At 41.2% G+C, this 26,526-nt stretch overlaps 1 protein-coding gene across 5 annotated transcripts in view; it reads right to left on the bottom strand.

The window, feature by feature from the left end:
• Window positions 1-26,526, bottom strand: part of CPEB4 (cytoplasmic polyadenylation element binding protein 4) — a 42,593-nt gene that overhangs the window by 11,532 nt on the left and 4,535 nt on the right. For all 5 annotated transcript variants that reach the window (XR_013922813.1, XM_080353011.1, XM_080353009.1 and 2 more), the window contains 2 exons: window positions 18,353-18,434; window positions 122-295 (listed from right to left, as the gene is read on the bottom strand). Coding sequence is in view for 4 of the 5 variants with exons in the window: in XM_080353011.1 (XP_080209137.1) it covers window positions 122-295; window positions 18,353-18,434 (256 nt within the window). In the remaining variant the exon portion in view is untranslated. The remainder of the gene's footprint in view (window positions 1-121; window positions 296-18,352; window positions 18,435-26,526) is intronic.

Raw genomic sequence — 26,526 nt, 5'->3', positions numbered from 1 at the left:
TATCAAAGCCTTTCCGCGGAGTCTGGAAAACAACCATTCATTAGCCACCAGCCGAAAAGTTTCACCCCAGAGTTTTGTGATTAAGCCAGAAGCTTTTCTGGACCAGATTTTCCACGTGTACCTTCATCAATATCTGGGGGCAGGCCGCCCACAAAGACTTTGCGAGAATAGCGTTCCACGCGCTCTCCGTTCTGGTGGGAGAAGCAGTGAGGGGATCCCAAACCACTGTGAAGAGTCTGATCCCCACGACCATCGTCCAGGAACCCGTCTTCCATTGGAAACAGCGAGGACTGACCTGAAGGGGGGGTAAAAAAAGAAAGGAAAAGAAGAAAAAAACACACATACTAACAGAACAAAGCACACACTGTTTAAATATAATTTTTTAAATGCACTAGTTGCTCATTAGCGTCGAACTGTTTGCAATCTTCCCTTTTAATGAGCGGTTATGGTCTCGATTTCATGACCCTTATAGTTCTCGATATCATTCAGTAACTCCAATGCGTCACCTCAGAGAAAAGGTGGTTACCTCCTCCTAACTGCTCTACAGCTAATGAAGATTTGAAACACACCAGTATTTCTAATGGATGCTCGAGCTGGCCATTTTCCGTAATATTTCATGTTTCCAATTAAGATTTATTTTAACAAAGGGTAAAAACAGAAGAGAATATAAGCCAATTGTTTTTCTGAGACTTTCCCAATAGCAGACATCACTAAAACCGAAGCCGTATTTATCATTTGCCAGCAAACAGCTTCTTACAATGAGCAGATACAATTTCACAGCGCGGGTGGGAAAACAAGAATTCTACCAGCTAAATATAGTTCACCTTGAAATTACCTGATAGCAAAACATCCCATAAAACACCCATGTGTAAACAGCAAAAACATCCTGAAAAAAACCAACCCTGGAAGACCCACTTTAATTTACTGCAAATGGAGACTAAAAACTCGACAATACTGTGTCATTCCTAGAGATGTTACAACAGAGTTTCACTAATGGACTCTAAGAGAAAATGTTCTAAGCATGTGTCCCCTCACAGCCCAATATTCTTCTATGATAAGCCTTTACCACGGATTCCCTTAATAATATCTCTTATTTTCATATAAGATTAGCTGATTTATAAATGCTACTGCATAGTGTCATAAACAGAGCACACAAGCTGATCTCTTCCATGAATTCACCCTTGAGTGTTCAATATCTAGACAACAAATGGAACAGGCTTGTACTCATTTAAGGAGCATTTTTAGGACTAAATAGATATAGGGAAAGTAACCAAATAAAGGAGGTGAGCTACGAGTTTTAAGATACATTTCCTTTAGCCTACTATGTGATATACTACGTCTGCTTTTTCAGAATTCATTACCATCTACCACAGTAATGTACTGGTTAATTTATCCTGCTCTTGCTTCCTTCCTTTGCAATAAATTGATTTTAGAAAAAGAAAATGTCTTGAAAAGATAAAATTTGATCAGTTCCAATATCCAGACATTTTCCATGCAAACAGATAACACGATGGAAGAAAAACAAATACAATGAAATCCCCAGTCTATAGAATTTATACAGGTGAAAAACGGAAGGCTCGGTCAGCTTGCTTTATTTGAAATGTCAATAACCTTTGCACACCATTAACGAAAATAAAAGTCGACTGTAATTGGGTCTATTTCTGAAGCGAGGAAAACCTGGTTCCTACTATGAAAAATGTTGTTAATATAGACTTTATTTTGTTTTCCCCTAATGAACTGATGCACGTGTGAGCTGTTTCATCTCCAAATCCTGCAGGTAGTGTCGGGAGGGAGCAAATCTCCCACCGAAACAACCTTTTTGGGTTCACCAGCATCACCGCTGCTGGGCGGTAATTCAACATCCACGCTTGCAGGATCTGGTTCTTTCACCTGGGGTATATTCACTACAGTCTATGCTGCAGCAGGAAACCCACGAGTGCCCATAAGAACCAAAAGCAACTTCTCCAGCATTGGCATTCAGAACATACACACAGACACAGCGACAGCGCCCTGCAGTGCAGTGAATCAGATCGCTGGGAGGACTGGGGTCATTTCAGCCTCTACAGTAGGGCTGTGGAGTGCTCCCTAATTCAGATTCAAGGTTTCTTTATGGCATGCAGACTATGGAAACTGATGCGAAACTGGCGCTTTATAATCTTAAATTTTGGAGTTTGCCCTCTAGTAACAACTTAATGTTATTTCTCCCATGAGACATTGTCAACATTAGAAAATTAAATAGGAATATCGTTACCTCGCCTTCTCCCATATGTCCTTGCTGCATGTTAAATGAGAAAGAAAAGAGCCTTTCAATCATTGTTATAAGGACCAAAAGACCTTGTTTTATCGCCTTTATACTAACTCAGTGATTCTCAAGCCTTTTCATACTCCAGGTCATTTTAAATGGTGTTCACAAGCTGCCCCCCCCACCCACAACACCACGCTTTCCTTGCACCATCTCTGTTACTTACTGATAAAACACATCGATACGAGGCCGACAAAGTATAGATGTATGCTCAAAGAGACTTGCTAAAGACAATGTGAGTTCCTAATTTGCACATTTCTTTTCAAACCTATTCCTCAACCCCATGCGGGGTGTGTGCCTCTCAGTAAATGGATCTTTTCTTGGGTGCCCCAAAATGTTCTGCAACGCCCCGTGCTTTCCACCTCCAATCTCCACCTGAGCTGCAGGAAAAGCCCTAACACAAGGCAAATGTTCATTTCTGGTTTGAAACGATGTTGCTGTCAAAGCTTTGCACAGCTCACCAAACCCTTGGTTCAATTCTTACTGGTCAATAACCAGCTGCACATCTTCCAGTCGAGGAGAAAACATCTGGGCCACTTTCAGCGCTCCCGTGGTCCATGTACATCACTATAGATTGCCACCCTAACTCCCTACTCTTCACTGTCATTATTCAACAGCTACGCACTGCTTCCCACTTTTCATTTTTCAAAACAAATCAATTCTACTGCTAAAAAATACAACATTTTTCTGTGCTGGCTTCCAGGACCCCTTGTCAGAACACGGCCAAACTTTCTAATCAAACGCGCACATTCCTTCTCCTTTAATCTCATTAAAACCCATGTCTGAAAGCAGGCCAACTGTTTGCAAAACTTGGTTTCTCCTGGCAAGTACTATGAGAAACTCTGAGCACATCATGCGTTTCGTTTTGCTTCCTCATTCAAAATTGAGGCTGACAATTAGTTTAAGGATTTAAATATTTCTAAACCACAACAGAACAGGAGTCGTTTCCTCTCTCACAATAAAAATCATACCAATCCAATTTCCTCCTTGCTTATTTGACATCTCTAAGATCATTTTTACTTCCCTGATCTTTTGCTGACAGACGTACGCACAATGAACACCGAGTACACAAACTAACTAAGCTCTGGTCTTCAGCCTCTCAAGCATTCACACAGGTTTTGTGGGAGAATCTTCAAGGCTGAGGGGCAACTTCGCATTTTTCCATGGTCATCTTGAATTTAGGAATCCAAGATGCTCACATAGTCCTCAAGCAGCAAGTTTTAAGGAACTCGCCTTTCACTGAAAGCAACGAGCAACCCCACAGCATTTCTGATAAAGCTCAGAAGCCTCTGCACCTTTTGGAAAAACACCGAGCGCTTTCCAAACCAGCTCTGCCTATAAAGCCATCAAAACCCTGCTTGTGGTTTCTAAATGACTCACAAAACCACCAAAGGCCCTCCCATTTTTGGCAGCAAAGCGCCAGCGCGGCCCCAATTCCCACTGCGACTGGTGACAATTGGGACCGCAGCCTCCGCGCTGCTTTGCCACCTGTGTCACCCACGGCTGTCACCAACACAGCTCTGCCACCAGCTGGGAAACATTTCCAGTGCCAAATACTATAGAATAGCTTTAGAGAACCAAATACTAAGTTTTTCCTTTTCTTCTTCTTAATTTACTTCTTATCTTCTGCATTTGCTTCATCCAACCCACAAAATATCAACATTCGACATTTCAAAACATTTCTCAGAAGCCACAGTTTATAAACTACCCCCGTTCAGCATGGACACAAACTTTCCCCGCTCATTGAATCCAGAGCTCATCACATGCAGCTCATTTCACACAATGTCAAACCCAACACAGCAGCTCGGGAATGTTCTTTTGGCAGGGCAGGAACACGGCGAGCCGGGATTGACCAAGTCTGGCCCTGCCTTGCATAATTTCACATGAAATCTTTGCTACGGGAGCACCCTTGCAAAGCTGCAAACAGAAATGAAGCCTGAAGGTAACTGTTCACAACCAGAGGAAAATATTCATTCTGAAGACTGGGAGCCTTGCCCGTCCCCTGCTGAGAAATGAGACGATGACAGTGCTGGATTCCTGAAACCTGTTTTTCCTTTCCCTCATTTCTTCAACATATCAGACAACTGGGGGATGGTCAGTAGGTCAGAGAGGTTCTCCTGCCCCTCTGCTCTGCCCTGGGGAGACCACACCTGGAATCTTGTGTCCAGTTGTGGCCCCTCAGCTCCAGCAGGACAGGGAACTGCTGGAGAGAGTCCAGCGCAGCCACCAAGATGCTGCAGGGAGTGGAGCATCTCCCGGGTGAGGAAAGGAATAAAGAGCTGGGGCTCTGGGGCTGGAGGAGCCTGAGGGGTGACCTTATTAATGTTTACAGATATATAAAGGGTGAGTGTCAGGAGGATGGAGCCAGGCTCTTCTCGGTGACAACCAGTGATAGGACAAGGGGCAATGGGTGCAAACTGGAACACAAAAGGTTCCACTTAAATTTGGGAAGAAACTTCTTTGCAGTGAGGGTGATGGACACTGGCCCAGGCTGCCAAGGGGGGTTGTGGAGTCTCCTTCTCTGCAGACATTCCAACCCGCCTGGACACCTTCCTGTGTAACCTCATCTGGGTGTTCCTGCTCCATGGGGGGATTGCACTGGATGAGCTTTCCAGGTCCCTCCCAACCCTCGACATTCTGGGATTCTGTGAACTGCATAAAGGGCCTCGGCCAGATTTACGAATCTCACAAGGTATTTGAGCAAGAACCGTGTGACAAAATCTAACAAAACCAAGGAGTTTATGCGACTGGTTAAACTGCTTATTAATAACCTTTGCAGAGGTTTTTTTTATAAAATCAGTCTGAAATTTAAAGTGCTATTAGCAGCTCCTTCAATGATTTTGCCACCTCAGGCCCCCCCCCAACACTCTGTTCTAGATAAGCAATCAAGCCACACAGAAAGCCAGGGATTTTTTGAGAAAAACCTGCTGCTGTTACTGTCTTTCATTTTAAGGAACTTAATGAATAAGCAACCCACTCCAATTTTCACATCTTTGCTTTACTTGAGACACTTAATGGGCTCCTGGCCATCTCCCTCTCTTTTCTTTATTTTTTAAAATCACAACATTTGCGTCTAATGTACCTCCAATTAAACGTGTTGAACTTTCTTCTCTCTATAGGAAGCACCAAAAGGGTGTTAGAATGTTGTGTATCATCACACGTGCCGTTCCGCATAAAGCACCCAGTTCCCAATGACATTCTGCTGAAGAAGCATGAAAAATGTAGGCGGGCGTCCTAAATTACTTAAACCTCAAACTTCCTCCCAGCTTGTCCTGCAAACGGTGCCTGGGCTGAGCACCTGGTGCTGTTTAATGGTTTGTGCCACCTTCCCGTCGGCAGGATGGCCCAAATTTCAGGTGTATTTTGTGCCATTGACTGTGAAAGATTCACACAAAAAGGGCAGCTCAGGAGGAGACTGTTTAAAGGAAATGGACCAACAAGCAAGAGGATCCAGATCCCCTGTGAACGTCACCCCAGCTTTCTAAGGCCACATTATAGCTAAGAGATTTATAGAAGCGTTCATAGTTAGTATTAATAGAAACATCATAAAACCCTGGAATGGCCAGAGCAACTGAATGCTCAGCATTAAATTACGGTTGTACCATCATTCTCACTACCTTGCGATAGTCCTTTTAAGGCAGGTAAGTCCAGGTTGATGCAATACCTGTCCAGTTCTGCACCTCATTTGTATCTTTAATCCAAGAGCTCCTCCAGGCAGGATTGTGTTCTTTATCTCGGCACAGAGGCCAATTCGGTCACACACTCTAATCTTTTCTGTTCGTCATCGATATGGTCCCATTTCTTCCCTTTCAACGATCAAACCAGACCAGTTCACTAGTGAGTTCCAAGGAATTACAGGTTTCTGTGCACATTAATCACTGAACTTACCAGCATATACCGATACTCCTGCTGACTTTTTCCATAACCTGACCCAGTCTCACCCTTCCCAGCTCCAGGAAAGCTCAGAAACTTGGGGCCATTTGCACATTCTCCTTCATATTCCAGACCAATCCTACAGGCTCTAAGACAAATATTCCAGCCAAACAAGGTTTTGCTGAAGCGACCCCCATATCATAAGATAAGGGAATGATCGTAACTGCTGATTTTCACGGAGAAAAAGTACTAAAGTACTAAACAAGAACCTGCGTTAGAACCGAGGGAACCACTATGGGGAAAGGCTCCAGCTCTCACAGATGAAAGCAGCAAAGAGCAAAAGGGAAAACAACCATCCTCAGCTATTTGTTAAATATTATGTAAAGGGAGAAAACGTAAGAGTCCAGACTATTTTTAAAAGGGGGGATAATAAGGTTTTCTCTACGACCATATTGAAACCTCTCTATAGTACTTGAAAAAATTGTACCTGTAGATGGTCACAGTGGCCAGTTTCTTATGTTAGAAAGCAAATATGATCAATACACAAACATCAAACATAGAGGTTCAAGTTTTTACTAAAACTGTTTACTCTGAGAGTCATTTTCTCCCCCTAAACAGAAGACAAGAGGTAAATTGGTGCTGGTCTGCCTCCTGTTTCACTCAGGACTTAACTTTTAGTCAAACAGAAGGATCAAAGTCTCCCGGGATTATTTCTAAGCGTGAGCTAGATACCCCTGGCTCTAGTATAGAAAACATTTATGCCCTCCTGAGTTTTACTTTTAAATCACAGCAACAAAACTGAAGTACAATCTGGTTTTGCCATTCCAACAGCAAAGCCTTTTTTCTAACTTATTCCACGCTAAACCATAGTTTGTAATTGTAGCAAGATTGACAATGCTGTGCACAAGGCCATTAAAATATCAACTACAGGATTTTATTACCTTTTTCCCCAACTGCTGCCTGGGGGCGGGTAGGGTTGATTATAACTCGAGAGTGAGATTTTATCAGCACTTCATATTTCACAATACATGTCATATGTAACGCAGGGACCATGTATTTCTAGCACAGGTAACAGGGCATCTCACGAGAATAGTTCTGCAAGGTCATCTCAAGCTCAGTTTCACTAGTGAAGAATCTAATCACATCCTTAACCAAACCAAAAGCAGGGAAATGAGAATTATAAAGAATTCCCATATTTAACCTACCTTTGGTTAAATTATCTCTGTATACGAAGGAGCAATTCAGAGACCAAGGCAGGTACTTTCAGAGATGTAGATATACTTTCTCAAATTAGAACATAAAAATACCATCTTCCTATATGTATCTATTTCTTCCTAGTTAAAAAAATATCTTCCTTCTCAAAAAAGAGACATTTTCAATAGGAAAGCAGACAGTGATAGAAACTGTTGCATGGCAGGCAAGAAAGTACAGCTTTTTATGCAGTCCTTGATTTGAATTCTAAAATATTAAGGACAAAAGGATGAGGCTACAGTTCCATGAACACACATGCAAAAATGTTGCCCGGTTCAAGCAGATCATCACATTTCTGTCAAATGACCCCAACATGAGGTGTTGCCTGCAGAACAGCCGACAGCTGATCCGGGACAAATTCCATCAATATAGAATAAACTCATCAGAATTTTAACAAATCTACAGCCACAGTGAACTTATTCCATGCAGAACGCTGCATCTTTATGATATCTCCAAATGAGATCCCTTTTCTTTGGTCAAAACCAAACTACTGAGAAGGGATACGAGAGATTCTCTGGTATGCGGATTTCAAACACTGCTCAAAGAATCCAAACCATTCCAAAAGTATTTTCTTAATCTAAGGCGACCTTACATAAATTAAACACCTCTAAATACACATCTGGAGAACGCACATCTGTCACACTTTTAGTAATGTCAAAGTCAGCATGAAAGCAGCAAAGCAGACTACACTTGGCTGCGCAGTAAAATCAGGGATTAACACCTTTGGAAGTCCTGATTCTGCAACATTAAGCAGCAGAGATGCCAAAACCTGCTTTTCCTCTTATTTTTAAAGAAACACACTGTAATAACAAATTAAAAATATATATATATAAAAGGTACATTATGAGAAAAATAGCTCTATTGTGTATCCCAAATGTCCAAACAAATGCTGAAAAACGAGTACTATTCTAGACACAAGTATTATGCTTTATTTCAAGTAAAGCCAGATGCCTGAAGCCAAGTATTTATCCGTTTCTTCTGTCGAGAACACTAATGAGATGAAGTTTCTGGTTTTCTGCAGCACCCAAGTCCAGGTCTGACCAGAATCTTTCATTTCAAATTCCAGGTCAATGTCACAAAACACAACTGACACCTGGAAAACAAACTGATTTCTTCTAAAAGCCTCAAGAGAATCCACCTAGAAAAGCCTCCCACCCCTGGCTCTTCTGATGGAAACACTGGTTCACCTGTGATTATGTTGAACTAATTGGGTTCACACGGTAAAAAGGCAGAAGCTGTGTGGCACAAAGCAGATTATCAGCAGAATAACTTGTTAATCATGTGATTGTTGACAACTTTATACATTAAATAACCAGGGGGGAAGGAGAGAGAAACTGAGAAACGGTGAAAATACTCCTGAAAGGTGACAAACCCAACCCAGTCTCCCTCCTCTCAAAAATACAGAAGCTTCAAAGCAAACTTCAAAGTCTCCCTCACTATCAAATACAAGAACACAGAGTCACCTTCTCCTAAACAAACCTACTTTAAATCCTAAACACAGCTACAGCTTTGTATTTTTTTCCATAATTCTAATTATGTTACAGTGGCTTACAGCAAATCAATTTGAGTGGCACTCTTAAATATCATATGTATTTGAATACAACTCTCACCTCTCCTCCCGCAACCCCCACAGGGTCAGAGATAAGAAACCAAAAGCAAAGGATGGAGCGCAAGTCTCTGCATGGAATTACAGGTTTATTGCAGAAAAGCAGCCACCCCACTCCTGGTGGCACTGAGCTTCATTTCCTATTCATGGGTGACTTCTGGAGAATAGAAAAGAAGTTATAAAAACATCCAGTGTTTTACCGCAACACATCTTCCAGTTTATGATATGGAAGCATTGGTAGCATTTATCTTCTGAACAATTGAAATTACTACTGTATTCACTTGAAAAATCAAAAATGAAAGGCAGAATTTCCAAGTGGGACAAGGAAAATCATTACACAGCTTTGCCAAAAAAAGAGCAAATCAGGGTGTCAGCCATAGAACTGCTTCAAATGTGCCAACTTCAGTAAATTCCTAAATATATGCTAAGGATGGACTTGCTACCATGAGGAAAGAACGGGATGTCGTATGCTAAAACTTGCTAGAGATAATTTATTTTGGAAGTGGCAAGAACAATGTATTGAACCTATTCTAGAATTCATTGAGCAACTTATGGAAAAGGTGCAAGATCTTACAAACCTCCCGCTCACAGCATCGCCTGAACTGCAACTCCCGTCTGGGGCTCCCAAGAGCTGCATTTAACACGCTGCAAGATTTAAACCCGCAGTTCCTTAAGAACAATAATAGGTTGAAAGCAACTTATTTTTGTCTGTGGAAGGAATGATCACAAGACAGCCTGGAACGCACCGTGAGGCCTTTGTTTCTTTTTTAAGCATCCTCTGACTTCACTCCCAAACAATAAGGAAATTGTAACACGAGCACGTCAACATCAGAAGTCGCTGCAGTATCACATCTCCCCCATTTTTCATTTTTACAGGAACCAGCACAGATAAGACGCTGATTTTTCCAGTAATACATGTGAAAAAACTGTATCACACACTTCCCCACAACCAATGGAAATGGGAAGAGAAACACACAACTGCATTTGAAAGAATCAGCACTGCATTTTCTCTGCTTAGATTCAAAGCTGTATACAAGACCAGATGCCAGCACTGTTTATTATAACAACTTAAAAGGACACGTGAACAACCAAGCCGTTCTTTAGAATGCCTTCAGAAAGCTGTCCCCATCTCCCTCACCGTTTGTGCACTAGTGACAATATGCAGGTTTGTATGTAACGTTACTATGCATGACTAGGGATTTATTAATGAGAATATAAACCAATTGATAACACATTTTCTCTATCACAAGTATACCCACATTCCATACACAAAATTTATGCTGTTCTTGTACCTTTCCAACCTGACCACTGAGCTGGGACTCTTGTTAATTGGCTTTCTTAATAAATTTGGAAGAGCAGCGCTCCCTGCACCCCTAAAGACACTTGACATTCCCATCTAGAGACAAAATGACTGTTCCACTCATCCCAAACTCCAACTATCAACATCAGAGTAGAAAACAACCAAGCAAATTAAACACCAAAAGCGCCCCAAACACAACTGGCATCACGGCCAACTCATCTGCGCTCCAACAAACAATATATCCATTCAAGTTCAGAAAAATCCACTGAAAGATACATTTTCAGATTTGCCTCATCAATCATTCTCAACAGTCTAGAAAATGCTGAATTAAAGTAAGTAGATATCTTAAGTAATTGATGCTAACAATCAGATTTCAGGCTGTGCACAGTCACTCATGGGTACACGCACAGACCACCTGCCACTGTAAAGCGTTTCTGTCCCACTTTCCCAGCAGCCTGTTCCCATTTCCACTTACACCTCAGCCCTTCATCTTTTTTCAAAACTCAGCCCCATTCTCATTATACCTCCCATTTCTTCTTTATCGCCAGGTTTAAGCACCTCAGGCTTTTCTTTCTGCTCCTTTTCATGCCATTTCTAGCCTGATAAACGCGATGGTAGAGAACATGCAAAATGTGGCTAATGAAAGATTCAAAGAACTAACAATTCAACATCAAGGCAAAAAGTGAACAAAGTCGGCAAAAAGACAAAAGACAGGTAGTTTGGGCAGCCCGGGAGGGGAGGTGGCTGAGCTCTCCCTCTTCTAAACCAAGGAACAGACCCAACTCATGGAATAATACAGCTCCAAATCAAAGGCTGCTTTGAAGATCATCCAGAATGGTCAGAGGTTATCTAAGCAAGAACTCAGAGAAAAAAACCAACACATAAACACACTTGGTGGACGGTGATGTGGAACAAGCCAGAAGAGTAAACATATTTTTTAAAAAAGGGATGGAACTAATTTAACAAAAATATGAAAAAGAAAGCAAGAGAACCTTAGAAAGGTTTAAGCAGATTCCAAGGCTGCTGTCACAGAATTCAGCAAGATTTTGTTGGCTAAAAGGCTTCTCAAGATCAAGTCACTGACTTAGACATTAAAATCTTTAGCAGTAAGTCAATGGTGTGTTTTAAAAATCTTTAACTGTCCCATCATTTGCAGCACATGCATTCTTAGGAAATATCTTGTCTAAGGACTGTGAAAGGCATTGAATTTCCCATACGGACTCGGGAGCTGGGGCAGCATGACAAGGGGCCTGGGAGAAATGCTTCAAGATTGGACAAAAAAAACCCCGTTGGTCTCGTACCCCCATGAAGTTAACAGGAATCCTAACGCTGATTTCAGAGCTGGACCGGGATCAGAAAACCCTGGGATATTTGTACTGCTCTGTGGTGGCAGGGAAGGAATTTCCTGGCCTCAAAGGGTGGTTCCATTAATACCCTCCAGCTTATTGCTCAGTGGCTCCGTTTTAGACAGACAGCATAAATCAAGGTGCTGCTCTTCCTCAGCTGAATTAATACCCTGCAGTAGAGAGGTATAAACATCTACTTGTTTGACATCGGCATTATCAAGACCTGTATTTCTACACAAACATAGGTATTATCACAAAATTTTAACTACTCAGGAATTCCAGCAAAGGTAACAAATAGTACGTTTCCTTATTTTCTTCCAGCGTTATGTTTGACCTGATGTATATCTAACATAAGTCAAATTCAAGTTTCAAATGCAGTTCCAAAGGCAAATACATGTCAACGTTTTGAGGATTTTCCCAAACTGTGAGCAGCACCATAACCTACAGGCTACTTCTCACACACCTGAAATTAAGAATATCAACAAATCCATGGGAATTAATTTAACATCAACAGTAATTCACCTCTCCCAGCTGACGTTTTCCAACCATGAAAATAAACACTAAACTGTTACATTTCAGTACATAACTTGGATCACGCTAAAATTTACAAAATTATTCCAGACGATTGTAAAAATGCTTATTATACAGTCTTAAGCGTTGCATCCCTGTCCTGGGATTTTTGCAGTTTTCATTGTAATAAGGGATTTTGCACAAATAGTTAAATGAAGACCAGCAACTACTGACTTTTTAAATCATATGCATCAGTGTACATGGATACAAATGGTTTAAATTATTTATTAGGTAATGCACAATGTTTTCTGAGATAGTATAAATGGGTCTTGGCTTTTCACAGTTGGTAACTGAAAAGTAAGGTGTCAAGGCATAATCAGGAGAAGTCTCAAAGTCTTCACCTACATGATACTCAGGGCAACCTGTGTCAGTCCAGACTTCCAAAGAACAGGCAAAGTTTCATTTATACCCACCGAAATGCTGCCACTTCCAGACTATTATAATAAATTAAAAACCTTTTCCAAATGGACCCCATTTTTTTACAGCAGACAGTGACACAAAACCAGGCAACCACTTGATAACTTAGCAACCAGTTTAGTTTCAAGACTTAAACAATGCAAAATCTCCTGGATACACCCGTGTTCTTTCTCTTGCTCCAGAATGAATCCCCACCCGGTGCTGCTGGGCCTGGGGGGGTGTAGGTGAGGAATTAAAAGCCTGATTTATGGAGGGGGTGGGCGCGGAGAGGGCCCGCCTGTGGCTTTAAGAATCCAGCCACGTTCCAAGTCTCCATTGTTGGTTAATACCGGTATTATACAAACCGAGCAGAGCACGCAGGCTTCAGGAAGCACAAGACAAACCCTGACCTTTAAACGGGAGCTGGGAGAAGAGCCCGATCCAAACAAAGCTCCCAGAACCTGCCGCTCTGCAGCGTTTTCCTCTCCCCACTCCCAACCCGCAACCCGACTCTTGTCAACTTGCCCCAGCTCGAAAACACCGCCAAGGCAAAAGGAGGCGATGACGAAGCAACGCGTGCGCTCTCCTATCGCCGAGCACAGCCCTGGCAGCAGCAGCCCCGCCAGGAGAACGGAGATACCTTGCGGTGGGGAATCTTCATGTGGCGGCGGGGATCGCGGAGGCTCCGGCGCAGCGGGACCGGCGGCTCCACCGCGGCCGGACGGGCCCAGCGGCGGCTGCCGGGAGAGTCCACGCAGGCAGCACTGCGGGGGGGAACAGGGGGAGGGCTCTACTCCCCTCTTTTCTGAGGGCCCCCTCTAAACCACAGATGAGCTCTGCGAAGGGGGCTGGCTTTTAAACTGTGGGGGCTGTGTGTGTTTAATCCATGTTTCAGTAGGCTGTACATGATTTTTACATTTTACATTAAATTCTCTATGTGAAATTGAAGAGGTGCTCACCCCCACTTGGAAGTATTTGGTAGTGCCAGGTGAGGCTGCGGCTCAGGAGCCTCAAGGAAACGCGTCTCCTCACAGCGAAAGTCGCTGCGGCCGCGTTTTACTTTGATTTCTCGCTACGTATCGTATGTGTTGGAGTCCTCATGTTTCTGCAAGCTCGAGGCTTGATTTTTCCTCCTCCAAGTCATGTTTTGCCTTTCTGAGCCTCATCAAATCAAGCATCTCTTGCAAAGAAGCATTTCGTTCAAGCCACAGAACCGAATGTCAATTTAAATGAGAAAGCTGGGAGTTGATTAGATAACAGCCAATGAATGTAAAATCAGACATTATGTATGGTTGTGATTACTGCTATGTAAGGTTAGAATCCAGCCTGTGATCTGATGTCAATATTTATTAATGGAAGATTTCTGTTCCTGTTGCCTGGGTGGTTTCATTTTCTCCCTAGATGGACTGTTTCTAAACAAAGGCTCTAGTAACCCCCAAATATTGGAAAGGTAGAGATAAACCAACAAACACTTCAGTTACCAGGAGAGGAACTGGGGAAAAAAAGCATACCAAAACACTAAAACAATTAAAATACTGCATATCACCACAAAATTGTGAATATTAGCTGCATTTGTAAAGAAAGCACACCCTTACTCCTGACTAGCGCCTACAACCATTTAACCCAATAGTTTAACCAAAATAGTGGATACCACAGGAGTGGGAGCTGCTAATTTCAAATAAAATTCAGACTGTTTCCTCCATTAGCACAGGTTGTATTTTATTGCCATTAAACCCAGTTTGGCAATGTTTTGAGATAATAAAACAATTGATTTTCCTCTTAATTCTCACGCACTCAAGCCTGCAAATCCCACGAGCCATTCCTGGTTGCTGCAAAGGAGTTAAAACTCAAGAAGATTCTGAGTAGGAAACATTCAATACAGGAATTGATCAACAGTTTCCCAAGACAATAACTGTCTACAAAAAATTGTCTCCAGCCTGGTGCAGTAGAAGCAAAAGATTTGTGCATTTCATCCTCAATTGGATGCATTAAAATACAAATGGCCCATTCTACCCAATTAATATGATCATGTTGCATAATCCATACAGCTAGAAAACAGAAAACTAGTTCAGTTTCTTATCTGACATCCATAAAATGCTGTCAAAACTATTTTGATCCCTCTCATCAAATAACTCTTTATAAGGTTTACCTACTTTCTTCACATCTGAAATAGTTTTTCAGATCAATATTAAGGGGCTGATGATTGCTTTAAAAACACAGTTAAGCGTATCTGCTTGCTCAGAGAAGTCTCAAACGGTGCCAGTTCTCATCATTCTGATTTATCTCTTATCTCTGAAACTCAGAGCTGCTGTCAACTCTCCCAGTGTCTGTATGTGTGCTCTGACCTCATCCTACTTCTAAAATCTTCCTTTTTGTGCATGTTTAGAGACTGTTTCACACTTGCAGCTTTCACCCAGATACTATTCACATCCCAGTTTTACAGGAACGCTGCACGGTGCTAGAAGATGTACTCCCCTGCTTCTTGAATCCATTTCACCTTGCACGATTTCCAGGCAATAACCTTATATCCTGAACTGAACCATAGGATATTTCAGTAATAAAACAATCTGCCGTTATAAAGTATTTAAAGGCATTTCAGTGTCACTTAACAAGGAAATATTTAGTCAATCTACTACTATTACAGTAATGCTCCAATTGCCATCTGGAAGGCCCAGATTCAAAAATCAGGCTCTGGATCCCAGGCTCAGCTCACAGAGGCTGAATAGACGGTCAAGACGATGCAATTAGTGTGCAGGGAAAGGCTCCTGCAGGCTGGCACTGGCCATGCGGCACACTCGGGCGGGTAAAAATAACACAGTGAAATGGCAGCTGCTCAGCAAAGGAAGAGGATTTGAGCAGGGATAAAAATATACCTTAAAAAGAGGGGGGAAAATGGCAAAATGCCTGTCAAAAGCATTCAAAGGTAATAGTGAATCCATGATACTTAAGATTCTCCTTTGAACCTCCAGCAGGAAACACTATTTATTTCATACAGCAAGACCCAATAACATAATTATTATTACTGTCCTAAGCAATGCTCAGACCAGCACAGCTTAATCACCTCGGTCAAGAAGTCCACACCGTGAATGGATTTTGTTACATTTTGAAGAATTCCTACTTATCATTTTGTGAGGAGATCCACAACCTGCTGCTCCGAACATACCTTATAAATATAGAAATTATTTCCAAGAGACAGCAGGTTCCAAACTGTGACCGATACCTATTATTGTGACCATACCCTTCAAGCTGTTTTGAGGTGTATTTTAACATAGCACCTCTTTCTCTGCAGGTCTGTTACAATAGGAAAGGGGGTGGTGTTGGTGTTATGTACTGAACTCACGCTGAATCAACACGAAAGCCTCTCAAAGACTCACAAGATAGCAGCGAGACCTATTAGATCATCTAAATTATTTCCATGCCATTCTGAGATTGCTCTCTGCAGTATGTTTTATTAGTGTCTTGCCCAGGCTATTTTTAAAGCCTCAGACCCAGAAGCTTTTCCTTTCTGAGTCTCCAGCTTCAGTTTAAAAGCACCGTATGCTCTGATTAACCCGTTTAAAATGCAAAACAAAAAGCTTCTTATGGATCTGCTTGTTGAACTGCAGGTGTTAGAAATGGCAAGGACGACTTGAACTGACAAGCGTGATTTGTCACATTTTAAGATTTCTAAATCCAAGGTTTTTAAAGATCGCTTGCAATCGGCTTACATAAAGGTGAGGCAAGAAAAGTGCAAACGGGAGACAGAATCTGCGATAAGAAATAATCATGTACCGACTGGTACAGATGGGAAGAAAAGAAACACAAAAGACTCGTGATCGCATGAGCCCTTCTTCAGACTTGCCTGGAAATCTGCATGGTAGCAGGAAGTTACAATTATTTTCCAGCTGTAGCAGTAGTTTAACTAAAGGTGTTTCCTCTCCTCACAAATCCCACCCCACTTACAGCCCATCACCGCAGCGTTACCACACCACAGTAGATGCTGGTTGGAATAAAGATCCATTCCTAAATATATTTCAACAAATAAGTGATTGTTTTAAGTCTGCTGTGCCAGATAAGCTGCAGTCAAATTCAGTGTACTGCGTATTTCACTATATCAAACTCAATGTTTTTGCTGAGGAAAACGAGACTTCACAACAAAGTATTTCACGTAAGATCACTTGGATTTTTTCATCTCCATTTGGAGGTTTTTTCTTTATAGTTTTACAACTATCAGCCATGAAACAGAACCATTTATAACGAACTTAAGAAATAATTCCCAAATAATACCTGATCGCTAACACTGCGTTCTGATCAGTATGATCCAACGCACACAGAACTTTAGACAAACCACAGATGACCCTGCAGAGGGATTAAGTGTCAAGCTCAAGCAGGAATTAAAGTGTCTCAGAACTCTATGTGTTCTTTGCTGACACACTTATTCCATCGTTCTCAACACACGGTAAGCACTCAATAACATATTGCAATTGCAAAGAATCTTTTCAAAGCATTTAAACTAGAAATCATACCACTGTGCAGAACTACCCTTGTTTAGGTGCTAAACACATATGAACCTGACTTTGTTAAATTCAAATTTCAAGGTAAATATGGTATGTTCCATGCCAGGGGCATGGGGTGTTGCCAGACAGCAGATAAAACAAATGAAAGCTATTACTACTTGTCGTTAATAAAAGCCCGGCCCCCACAACATAAGGAGGAAATGTATTTTGTTTTTTTTTTTAACTCATTTGGCATTACTTTTATCTACAGCAAAGACTCCTTGTGATTTCAAGAGGAAAGTGTATTTTGTGGTGTTTCTCATCACAGTACCGGGGATGTGAATTGCAAGCTATCGCCAGTTTCTGTGCAAGACTCACTATTAAGTCACATTTCACTAACAGCACAAGCTTTGATAGCAAACGAAATTTGCTGCTTTCAGAAACCACAAATGCAGGTTTGTTTTCTCCAGTGGTCTCATGACCGGTAACAAAACTCAACGCTTAGATAATAAGTAAGAGTTTGACTTTGACTTGTACAAGTAACCATCAAACCGAAATAGATTAAGTCAAGAATAAGAAACTAGACTTCCAAATTCTATATTCAGGTTTAGATAAAATACGTAGCTAATGCTTTGAATACTTTGTAAGTTGAAGTATTTTCAAAGAAAGATTATCCTCTGCCAAAAAGAAAAAGAGAAATCCCAAGTGCAAATCAGTTCAAACCCCTTTTCCTTTCCCAATGGTACAAAGAATTCAGCAACAACAAAAAAAGAGAGGTAAAGAACTAAAGAAAATTGTGATGAAATGCTCAGTGTTCTTCTCAAAATGACACGGATAAACATCACTCTCTCCCAAGACAGCAAGAACTCTGACTTCACCAGAAAAACACTATTAAGCCAAAAGTTCCGCCTCACTGAGCTGCACAAGATTCCTGAAGTCCAGCATTTTTACAGGCTGCACACATTGTATCTATTAAAAACAACGCTGGCAACTGACACAAAAGATCAGCTTATGTTTGTGTTTCCCATTGTTTTGTGTAAAGACAACACACACTCAAGTGCTCGTGTGTTGCAACAGCTCCATGTGGAGACAACTGAAAAAAGGAGGCCGGCCTGACACGCATTGGGTGCACAATGGAATGGAACTCTGCCTTAACAAAACTGAATTTTCTCACTCTAAGGAAGCAGTCTTCCCAATTACGTACTGCAGGAAATAGTCTCTTTCTAAATTTACCTTTCAGTGAATCATTTTCAGCTCTCATGATGTCAATTAGTGAGTTCTCCAGCGAATGCATGTCAAAAGTCCGTGTGCGATCCTGCAAGCAAATGCAAACAAAGCCAGTTTAGGCAACACACGGCGTTAAACAAGACCATCTAAACCAGAAAAACTTCAGGTTTGTTCTGCATTACTACAGCAGAATTAAGCAGCAACACATACACCACTAAAGTCAGGCTGATATAGGAGTATTAGAATATTCTTTAATATCAATCTGGTCTATATTTATAATAACCGATCATTTAAGAACCCCAATTCCATGTTTAGTTTGTATTCCTTGCTGTACAGTTAAACTTTGTTAAAAAGAATTTCACAGTTAGGAAGTGAAGATCCTGGGAGACAGAATTGCGAGGAGAAATAATAAAATGGCTATTTCAGCCCAAATTTAGGAAAATTTAAATTGCAGAAACACATAGAATTTCCTTCACGTAAACTACTACCCCAACAACTTAACCCAATTCAGCTCAGTCTGTTTAAATTCTGCGTAATTACAAAGTATTCCATGTAAGCTGTGGTGTTGCAGACAGTCTGGTTTACTAGGTGACCAATTAGCTCTGATTTTTAATTCTCTAATTCACAAGCTTGGTATTCCAGGCATTACTTGACTTGAGAGAGGACTCAACAAACGGGAGGCAAGATGTCTCATGTACCTTATGGTTTCATTATCTCAAGCCATTTGAAGTATACTTACCAAACTTTTAGCCTTCATATTAACCCAAGCCATCATTTAACACATGTATGGCTCCTGCTTTCCCAACTAAACCAATAAATTCCACAGCTTACCAATCTGATGCTACATTAGTGTAAGCAACACAAAATATCCCGGCACTGCCTCCTTTTAATTAGCAAATTCAAAGTAACTGAGATTATATGTCAACTGTGGAATTCGTTTTCCTAAGAGATTCACTTCTGAACTGAGATCAAGCATGAAAAGTATCTGTCCAAATAGGAACACAAAATGTGAGCAATTCCAGACATTCGCTCTAAACTGCTCCTCTACAACTATCACTATTACAACAATGAATATATATCCTTTTTGTTCCTAACTCCAGCTGTGAAGCTGAATTTCTTCCAGAGCACACGGGTCCAGCTTTGATCGTTTTTAAAACCAGCGGTGAAGTAAAAAAAAGGGTATTGCACAAAACCTGTTGTGTTTCAAGTTATAATACCCTTTACTTCCCCAGCTGAAGCGGTAACGCAATATTGACTGCAGTGTTGCAAGAGACATTCGTTGTATCAGACTGATCGGTCAACTCGGACTTTAAACACCTCATACTCTTTTAAGAGCAGGAATCCACGAGGCTCCCGGAGTGCTGATCCATTCCCAAGTCCCTGCGTGACATTTCTGACCACTAAACAAGGCTATTTTTCAATTGCATTTTCTGATATTCTTTCTCTCGGCCCCAGAACAGGTGAAGTATTTCCCCCGGATGTGCTGCATTTCAAATAACATTAGAAAGATGAGAGTTTGGAACCATTTGCTTTATTATCCCAGCCCCAAATCAAATTTGCTATAAAAAGCCGAGTGGTGCCCTCTCTCCTCACAGTCTTTACTTCCTCAGTCATTTATATTACAAGACAATTGAGGCACCTTATGGAAACCATCGTGTGCATTTACATTCTTGAATTCTGTGGTTTTTTTACTTTCACACGTTTCCTATGGGTTGGTTCGGTTCCTGGAAGTATTTAGTTTATTGGTTTGGTTTATATGTTCCTAGTTCCTAACTAGTTCAAATCCTAGTTAAACTAAAATACCGCAGCAGGGTTGAATAAAAGTCCTTGGATCTGCATCCTGGACCCATTAGGATCTCACAGCCGTGTAACCCAGGAATGGATGCTCAAGACAATCTCTACATTTTCAGCAGTCCTCACGACACAGCAAAAATAACCTAAAACACCGCTGGGGGCATTTTCTAAAAACCCACCGTCCCTCAGTAGCTGTTCCTTCTCCCAGTCTGGCTTTCGGAGCATATTGTGTTTCTCTGTGTGGCATTAACCTCAAGTCCAATCCATGAGCAGCCACACAATTCTCATTTCACAAAGTGCGCAGCCTCAGTAGTTCCAAGTCTTTGTTGAATTTGTGGCACTTCACATTTCAGTTGTCCGAAAAACACAAAGGAAGAAACCCAAGCTGAGTAATTTCTAGTTGCTTGTGCTGTGTATGCACTGGAGTACGTGAGCCCAAAGAGTCTCTTGTCTGGGTTGGGTTGAACTATCGTAATGAACAGTGAGGTTTGCTGCAATGGCAAGTTTTTAATATTGATAACAGAGAGTTTAAACATTAGAGAATAAAACACAATAGAACTGGTTTGCTGACAGGATCAGCACATTCTCCAGGGGAAGCTTCGGAGTGAACCAGCCAGCTGGCACTTGGCAGCATAAAGTCCATAAGCTTCTAATCATACTGCAAACACTTTAAAACATGACCCTGTGCACCAATACAAAAGATTAATTGGTCACATTCCTACCTGCAGCTGTCAGCAATGACAGAAAAAGGAGGACCGGCTAAAATATGGCTCACATTCACACTCAGGCTCTCCAGCGGTTCCAGTGATCTGTCCCAGCCGTGGAACAGGCTGCCGCAGGCTCAGCACCCTCAGAACGCTGATACGTTCTTGCCTGTCTGTCCAACAAATGGTCTCTGTGCTCACAGTGTATGGAATCACCAATCTAATCATCAGTTCACGGTGCTGAACCGCCCCGGCCTCAACACCCTTGGGAAGATCGGCCTTGCTCCTGGTTGTTGCAAACTGTTTGCTCTGCCACGTCTCTGCCTTTTAATTAGACGATGGCAAACACAACATGAAGAGCCGCTGCTACTGTTACCTTGAATCTGGGTATGTTCCTGAAATGGATGCAGCAGCCCACCTCTCTGGAAATGCAGAGGAATTCAAGAACTTAGTAGATAAATAAACCTGTGCACATCTATAATTAAAAGATGTCAGTCATGGATGTCCTAAATAAAGACCAGCCAAAATGCCACGCTCAGCTGGTTCAGAGATTTGCACAGTGCTTATGATAAAAGAACTCCATTTATTTATTATAGTTGACTACTTGCCCTCATACTGAGGGAGGCCACACTACTAGAGACAGCCGACATTGGGACTTTTTTAGAATTTATATGCCATTTAAAGGCCTTTTACTCTAAGACTGCTTTGAAAACAGTCGCACAGATTTTTCCAGCCTTAGCTTCCAAGATGGCCAGCATATTTTATCAGAAACTCATATCAGAAATCAATGTATGTATTATATACCAAACATAAAGAAAAGACCAATGACAGGTAATGGCTATATTGCTGAAAATATGTGTAACTATAAACTTAGTTCCTTAACATAAAAAAGCTGTAATGGTCAAGATATTGATCATTTACTGGTAACCAAGTGTGAGCTTTTCTCAGACACGTGTTAGTTGTGAGTTACAAAGCACACAAGCCACACTGCACTTGGCAAAAAGGTGATGTTTTCTCCAAGAGACATCATGGAGAATGAATAATGATATTGCAGTGTTTTTAACGGATCAATACACAAAGTTACAGTGCTTTCCATGGAGCTGCATGGCTTACTGTACACTTGTGTTGTTTAGTTATAAAGAAAAGATAGGGGGGTAACGACTTCCCAGGAACCGAGTATGTCCGCTTCAGTAACAAAAGAAGTTAACACCAGCCTGGTCTTACTTACACAGGTTGATCACAAGAACTCGGCTTTATATGGCTTGTTTAGGGCATCTAAAATTTTGCTTTATCAGAGGGCTAAAGGGCACATGAACTTATCCTTGGGAAACAGCACAGAGGCAGAAGGACGGCAGGTTGAAAACAAGGCCACCAAAAAAACGTCTACCACAAAGCAAGAAATCAACCTGCGCTCTTAATATGCTCCAACATTTCAAAGGATAGTCAGTAAACATAATTTTGAATAAGGAGTATTGTGTTGTTTTCACAATAATATAGGAGAGGTGACAGCTAGCAGATCTGGTTGAGAGCTATCGAGACCGTAAATATTGTACAACAGCAAACACGACAGTTCTGCCTATACACCAGCCAGCTGTCTACGGAAAATAAAATGATTCTGATTGTCTCACTGTCTAGAAACCGTCTCTAAGTGTGCAGAGTTCTCATACTAATGCAACCTCATTGCTAAAGTATAGAGAGTAGAACTCAGGAGTTCTACTCTGGAGCCACTTGTAAATAGGAAATCACTAAATTCTAATTGCTATTTCAGTTTTCTTTTTCAAAGCCCAAAGACATTTCATTCCAAAGAGAAAGTCACCTGGTATTAAGCATGTAGGGCATATACTGGGACATCCTCCTGTGCAAGAGAAATTAAACATTAATTTTTCATAAACAGGAAGATCATACTCGGCACTTCAGAATCCCATACCTAAATTCTCTTGCACGGCAGAAAAATGTACATCTCATCTAACTATTAAAGTGCAGATTCATTGTGTTTAATCTGTTCCCACAGCATTATCACCATCTGAACAATTAAGATACCAGAACCTGAGAGTTTCTACTCAGTGCTTCCCACCATGGGGCTCCCAAGGCTAAAAACCCAAGTGTACAAAGAGCAAAGGCTGGCAAGGTAGGAGCACTGGCTGGGGGCAAAGGCCGGGCCTAAGTGTATAAAATATTATTTCCCTGAAGAGAGAGACATCAATAATAATGCAAAGTATGCCACTGCGTTAAGCAATTATTGAGGGTGATTACACAGTATTTATGGAGTATGCGTAGTTATAAAACTGGGGCTTATTTTCTATATTTACATCTCTGCCAAACCAGAATGTTTGTGAACATGAGCAAACTCACAACTCATTACAGTACAGGAAGCCTGAAACTTAGTGAAACCTTGTGTGTATTTCCCACCATTAAAAAGCCTTGTGTCTCAGGCAAAGTCAAGGTTGTAGGGAGAAGTAAAATTGTAGGTAGTAAATACAAGTTCCACATATTTCTTTTAATTGCGAAGCAAATTTGGACTTGATTATGCTTCTGAGTAAGCTCCTCCTGCTTCCCACCACATTGCAAATGCTGGATTCCAGCTCCTAGTCCGGCATCCAGTGAATTAAAGGCTTTGAATAAACAGGTTTTTCCTGAAAGGATGTTGCTGTGTGCTGCCCTGATCATCTTCTATAGCTTCACCAAAGAACAACAAGGAAAAGCTGGAAAAGTTAAGTGACGCACAACACAGGAGGATTTTTGGGAGGGAGCGCTCCTAGTTTAGTCCAACTTGAGCTTTTTTTTTTAAGTGCTAGAAATTACAGACCTCTATAAAAATTTCCAGTAACGCAGATTCTATTTTAGTCACATATTTTTAATGTATCTTCTAGGAATTATTTTCCACAATATCTTGCGTTCTCGGTCTTTATGTTGGGCTGCTAAGTATGCAGCTTTCAAAGCAAAATGCTTAATAAGAGCACTCCTTTTCATCTTAGGAAAATACAAACATAATTCAAATAGCTTCTAACAAAAGCTCTCTTTAAAAAGAAACCCCGAGGTCAAAAACAAGCAGGAGGGCCAAAGCCAAAGTATTAACGTCAGTAGTAAGTTTATAAAACAAGAACAGTGTTAACTTCCACAGCACTGAACTTGTGCATGTCATACCACATTAGAGCGCCTCTAATTCCAGAGATCAGTAGCTGTGGGGAACAGCAGACAAGACACTAATTACTACACAACTGATGTAGTTACAGAAAAACGGGTGAACAGACATCTAAAAATCCACCTTCAAGTATTTAATCTATTATAAAATGATAGCTTGAAATTCCTTGCAGTGGTGGCTGTTTCTAGACTAAAAAGCCTGCAGAAGTCTGCCCAACAAACAGGCTTGTTTTCTGCAGCCAGCCGTCATGGTTTGGGAAAAGGTTCCTCAAAAACAAAGAACAAATATTAAAATAGAGAGGCATGGTAAAGAAATTTGCACAATTCATTTCAGAGGAAAGATTGGCAAATTAATTCCAGTTCCCCGTGAATTTGTTTAAAGCACTTATTAAATCAACCCATTTCTATGGGCAAACAAATCCTGACGTATAGCTCAGAATTCAAACACGTTCTGTAATCACGTATGTGTTTTCTCAAACATTCCTTATCTGCCTGGGGGAAGAGAAAGTCTCTCTGGCACAGCCCCTCGGTGGATTTGGAAGGGGTTTTATACCTGGAAACCAGCCACTGCAGAAGAAAGGAAAAAACATTTTGAACAAGTGGATATAATGAACCGCTCTCGTACAGAATTCTTTGAAATGGGCAGTTATTTTCAAGCCTGATTCCAGGAAGAAACACGAATTATTTTTAAGCATTTTTACAGAAAGCTGAACCCTATTGCTTAACTTTGCTCGCGCCTTCAAAGGCCTATTTAAAAAACATGGTCACACGTTTGAAGATGAGATCTGGAGACCTGGAAATGCCTATCAGAGCAAGATTTACACATTGCATAACAGGCAGGATGTTCCACTCTCCCGAGGAAGTGCAAGTACGCGGCCAAAGGAAAGGCAGAACAATCTCCAGGGCAATGCTGCGCTAAATGCAATTACTGAGCACTTTGTTTGTCAGTGCTGCTGGGAGAGAAGGAGAAGGAATTCTTTCTTAAAACCCAGTAACTTTGTAAGACGCAAAAGTCACAGTCAAAGCGTTTTCATGTATTAATTCTCAGGGAGGGCTGTTATATTCAAAAGACTATTTTTTTTTTTAAATCAGAAACCATTTTTTCGTTTGGAGACCATTTCCTTTTGAAATGAACACACAAAGAACAATGGCTTTTCTCTTTTCAAAAGATCTGTGAAGGGGGAAGGCTGCCCAGTGGCTAAAGCACAGTATCAAAACTTAATTTCATTAACAGATCTGCTAACAAGTCTTCTCTGACCTTGCATCCAGTTCCACCTCTGCAACAAGAGACCCCTACAGATGTGCTGCTTCTGAAGTGTCACGAGACACCATTCCAAACCATTGTTTTAAAAAGCACATTTTGCGTGCAGCTCTCAACACCAAGCAAGCAACCATCACATTGCAAGATTATCAAAGAGATCAGCAGCGTATTTTCCTTTCAGCTGCGCCATCGCAAGCATCTGAAGGCCAGAGGAAGAAATATTGGAAGTGAACAGTAGTTCGCATTGGTGGCTTGTAGGGACATTGTGCAATGTTGTCCTCTCCGAGGAGGAAACAAGCACTTACACTTGGTTACCCTACGACTTCCAGCAAAACAGAGACTTGTGTGTTTCACTGAGCTTGGGAGCAGAGACAACCAGGGAGGGGAAACGAAGTGATCCCCAAATATTTGCAATTGCTGGTTTATGTCTTGCCTCCTAAAGAAACTAATTTTCACTAGATTGCAGCAACACTTGTTAATGATTTAAGCAGCAAAACATAAATATTAAATGAAAGGGATAGTTGTATCAAATTACTCCATTATGTTGCTGCAAAGACAGCTTTCAATTATTTCCTAAATAGGAATCTAAGAAGATTCCAGTAACAAAATAGCCTTGTCCACTACATGATTGCATCAAAGATACTTCATATATATACATATGCATGAACACAAATATACGATAAGCAAAACTCCTTATTTCTGCTTTGAGTTGGGGATACAACCAGCAGAATCAAGGAAAAAAAAAAATAAAGACAAAGGTCAAATCTCACCTCATTTGTTTCCAGCAATTCAAAAATTCAGTGTGCTTTCAACACACAAATGACCCAGTGAGCAAGGGAGCTAAAGGTTTGATACCAAAAAAGTTACAAAAAGGAGTTGTCCAAGATTCAAAATTAATCCGCATCTTCCTGGGTGTGCAGTGCCCAGGTCCCTTTTGCTGCCCTGCTCCTTTCTTCAAGAAGTGACAGTACCAGACTGGAAAGCACTTCACTCCAACACTTTCCTTTCCTTGGCATCGAGAAGTGTCAGACTCGGTCTTGACATGTACAGCTTCACCTTGGTGTTTATGTAAACAGATACCAACACGCTACACAAAAATTATTTCTTTACCACTATCAAAATACGCCCATCTGATATTTTATGTTTGGAACATAACCCAGAAGTCAAGGTCGACTTTGCCAATTTCCTGAAATTCCCTTGATGTCAAACCGAGCCCGTTCCCGTCGCTGTGTGTATATTTGGGCCGTGCACACGGCAGCAAGGACACACTTGATCTCATT

Source organism: Nesoenas mayeri (genome assembly GCF_963082525.1).
Source record: "Nesoenas mayeri genome assembly, chromosome: 14".
Classification (NCBI taxonomy): Eukaryota; Metazoa; Chordata; class Aves; order Columbiformes; family Columbidae; genus Nesoenas; species Nesoenas mayeri.
This window is presented reverse-complemented; position numbering and strand designations above follow the sequence as displayed.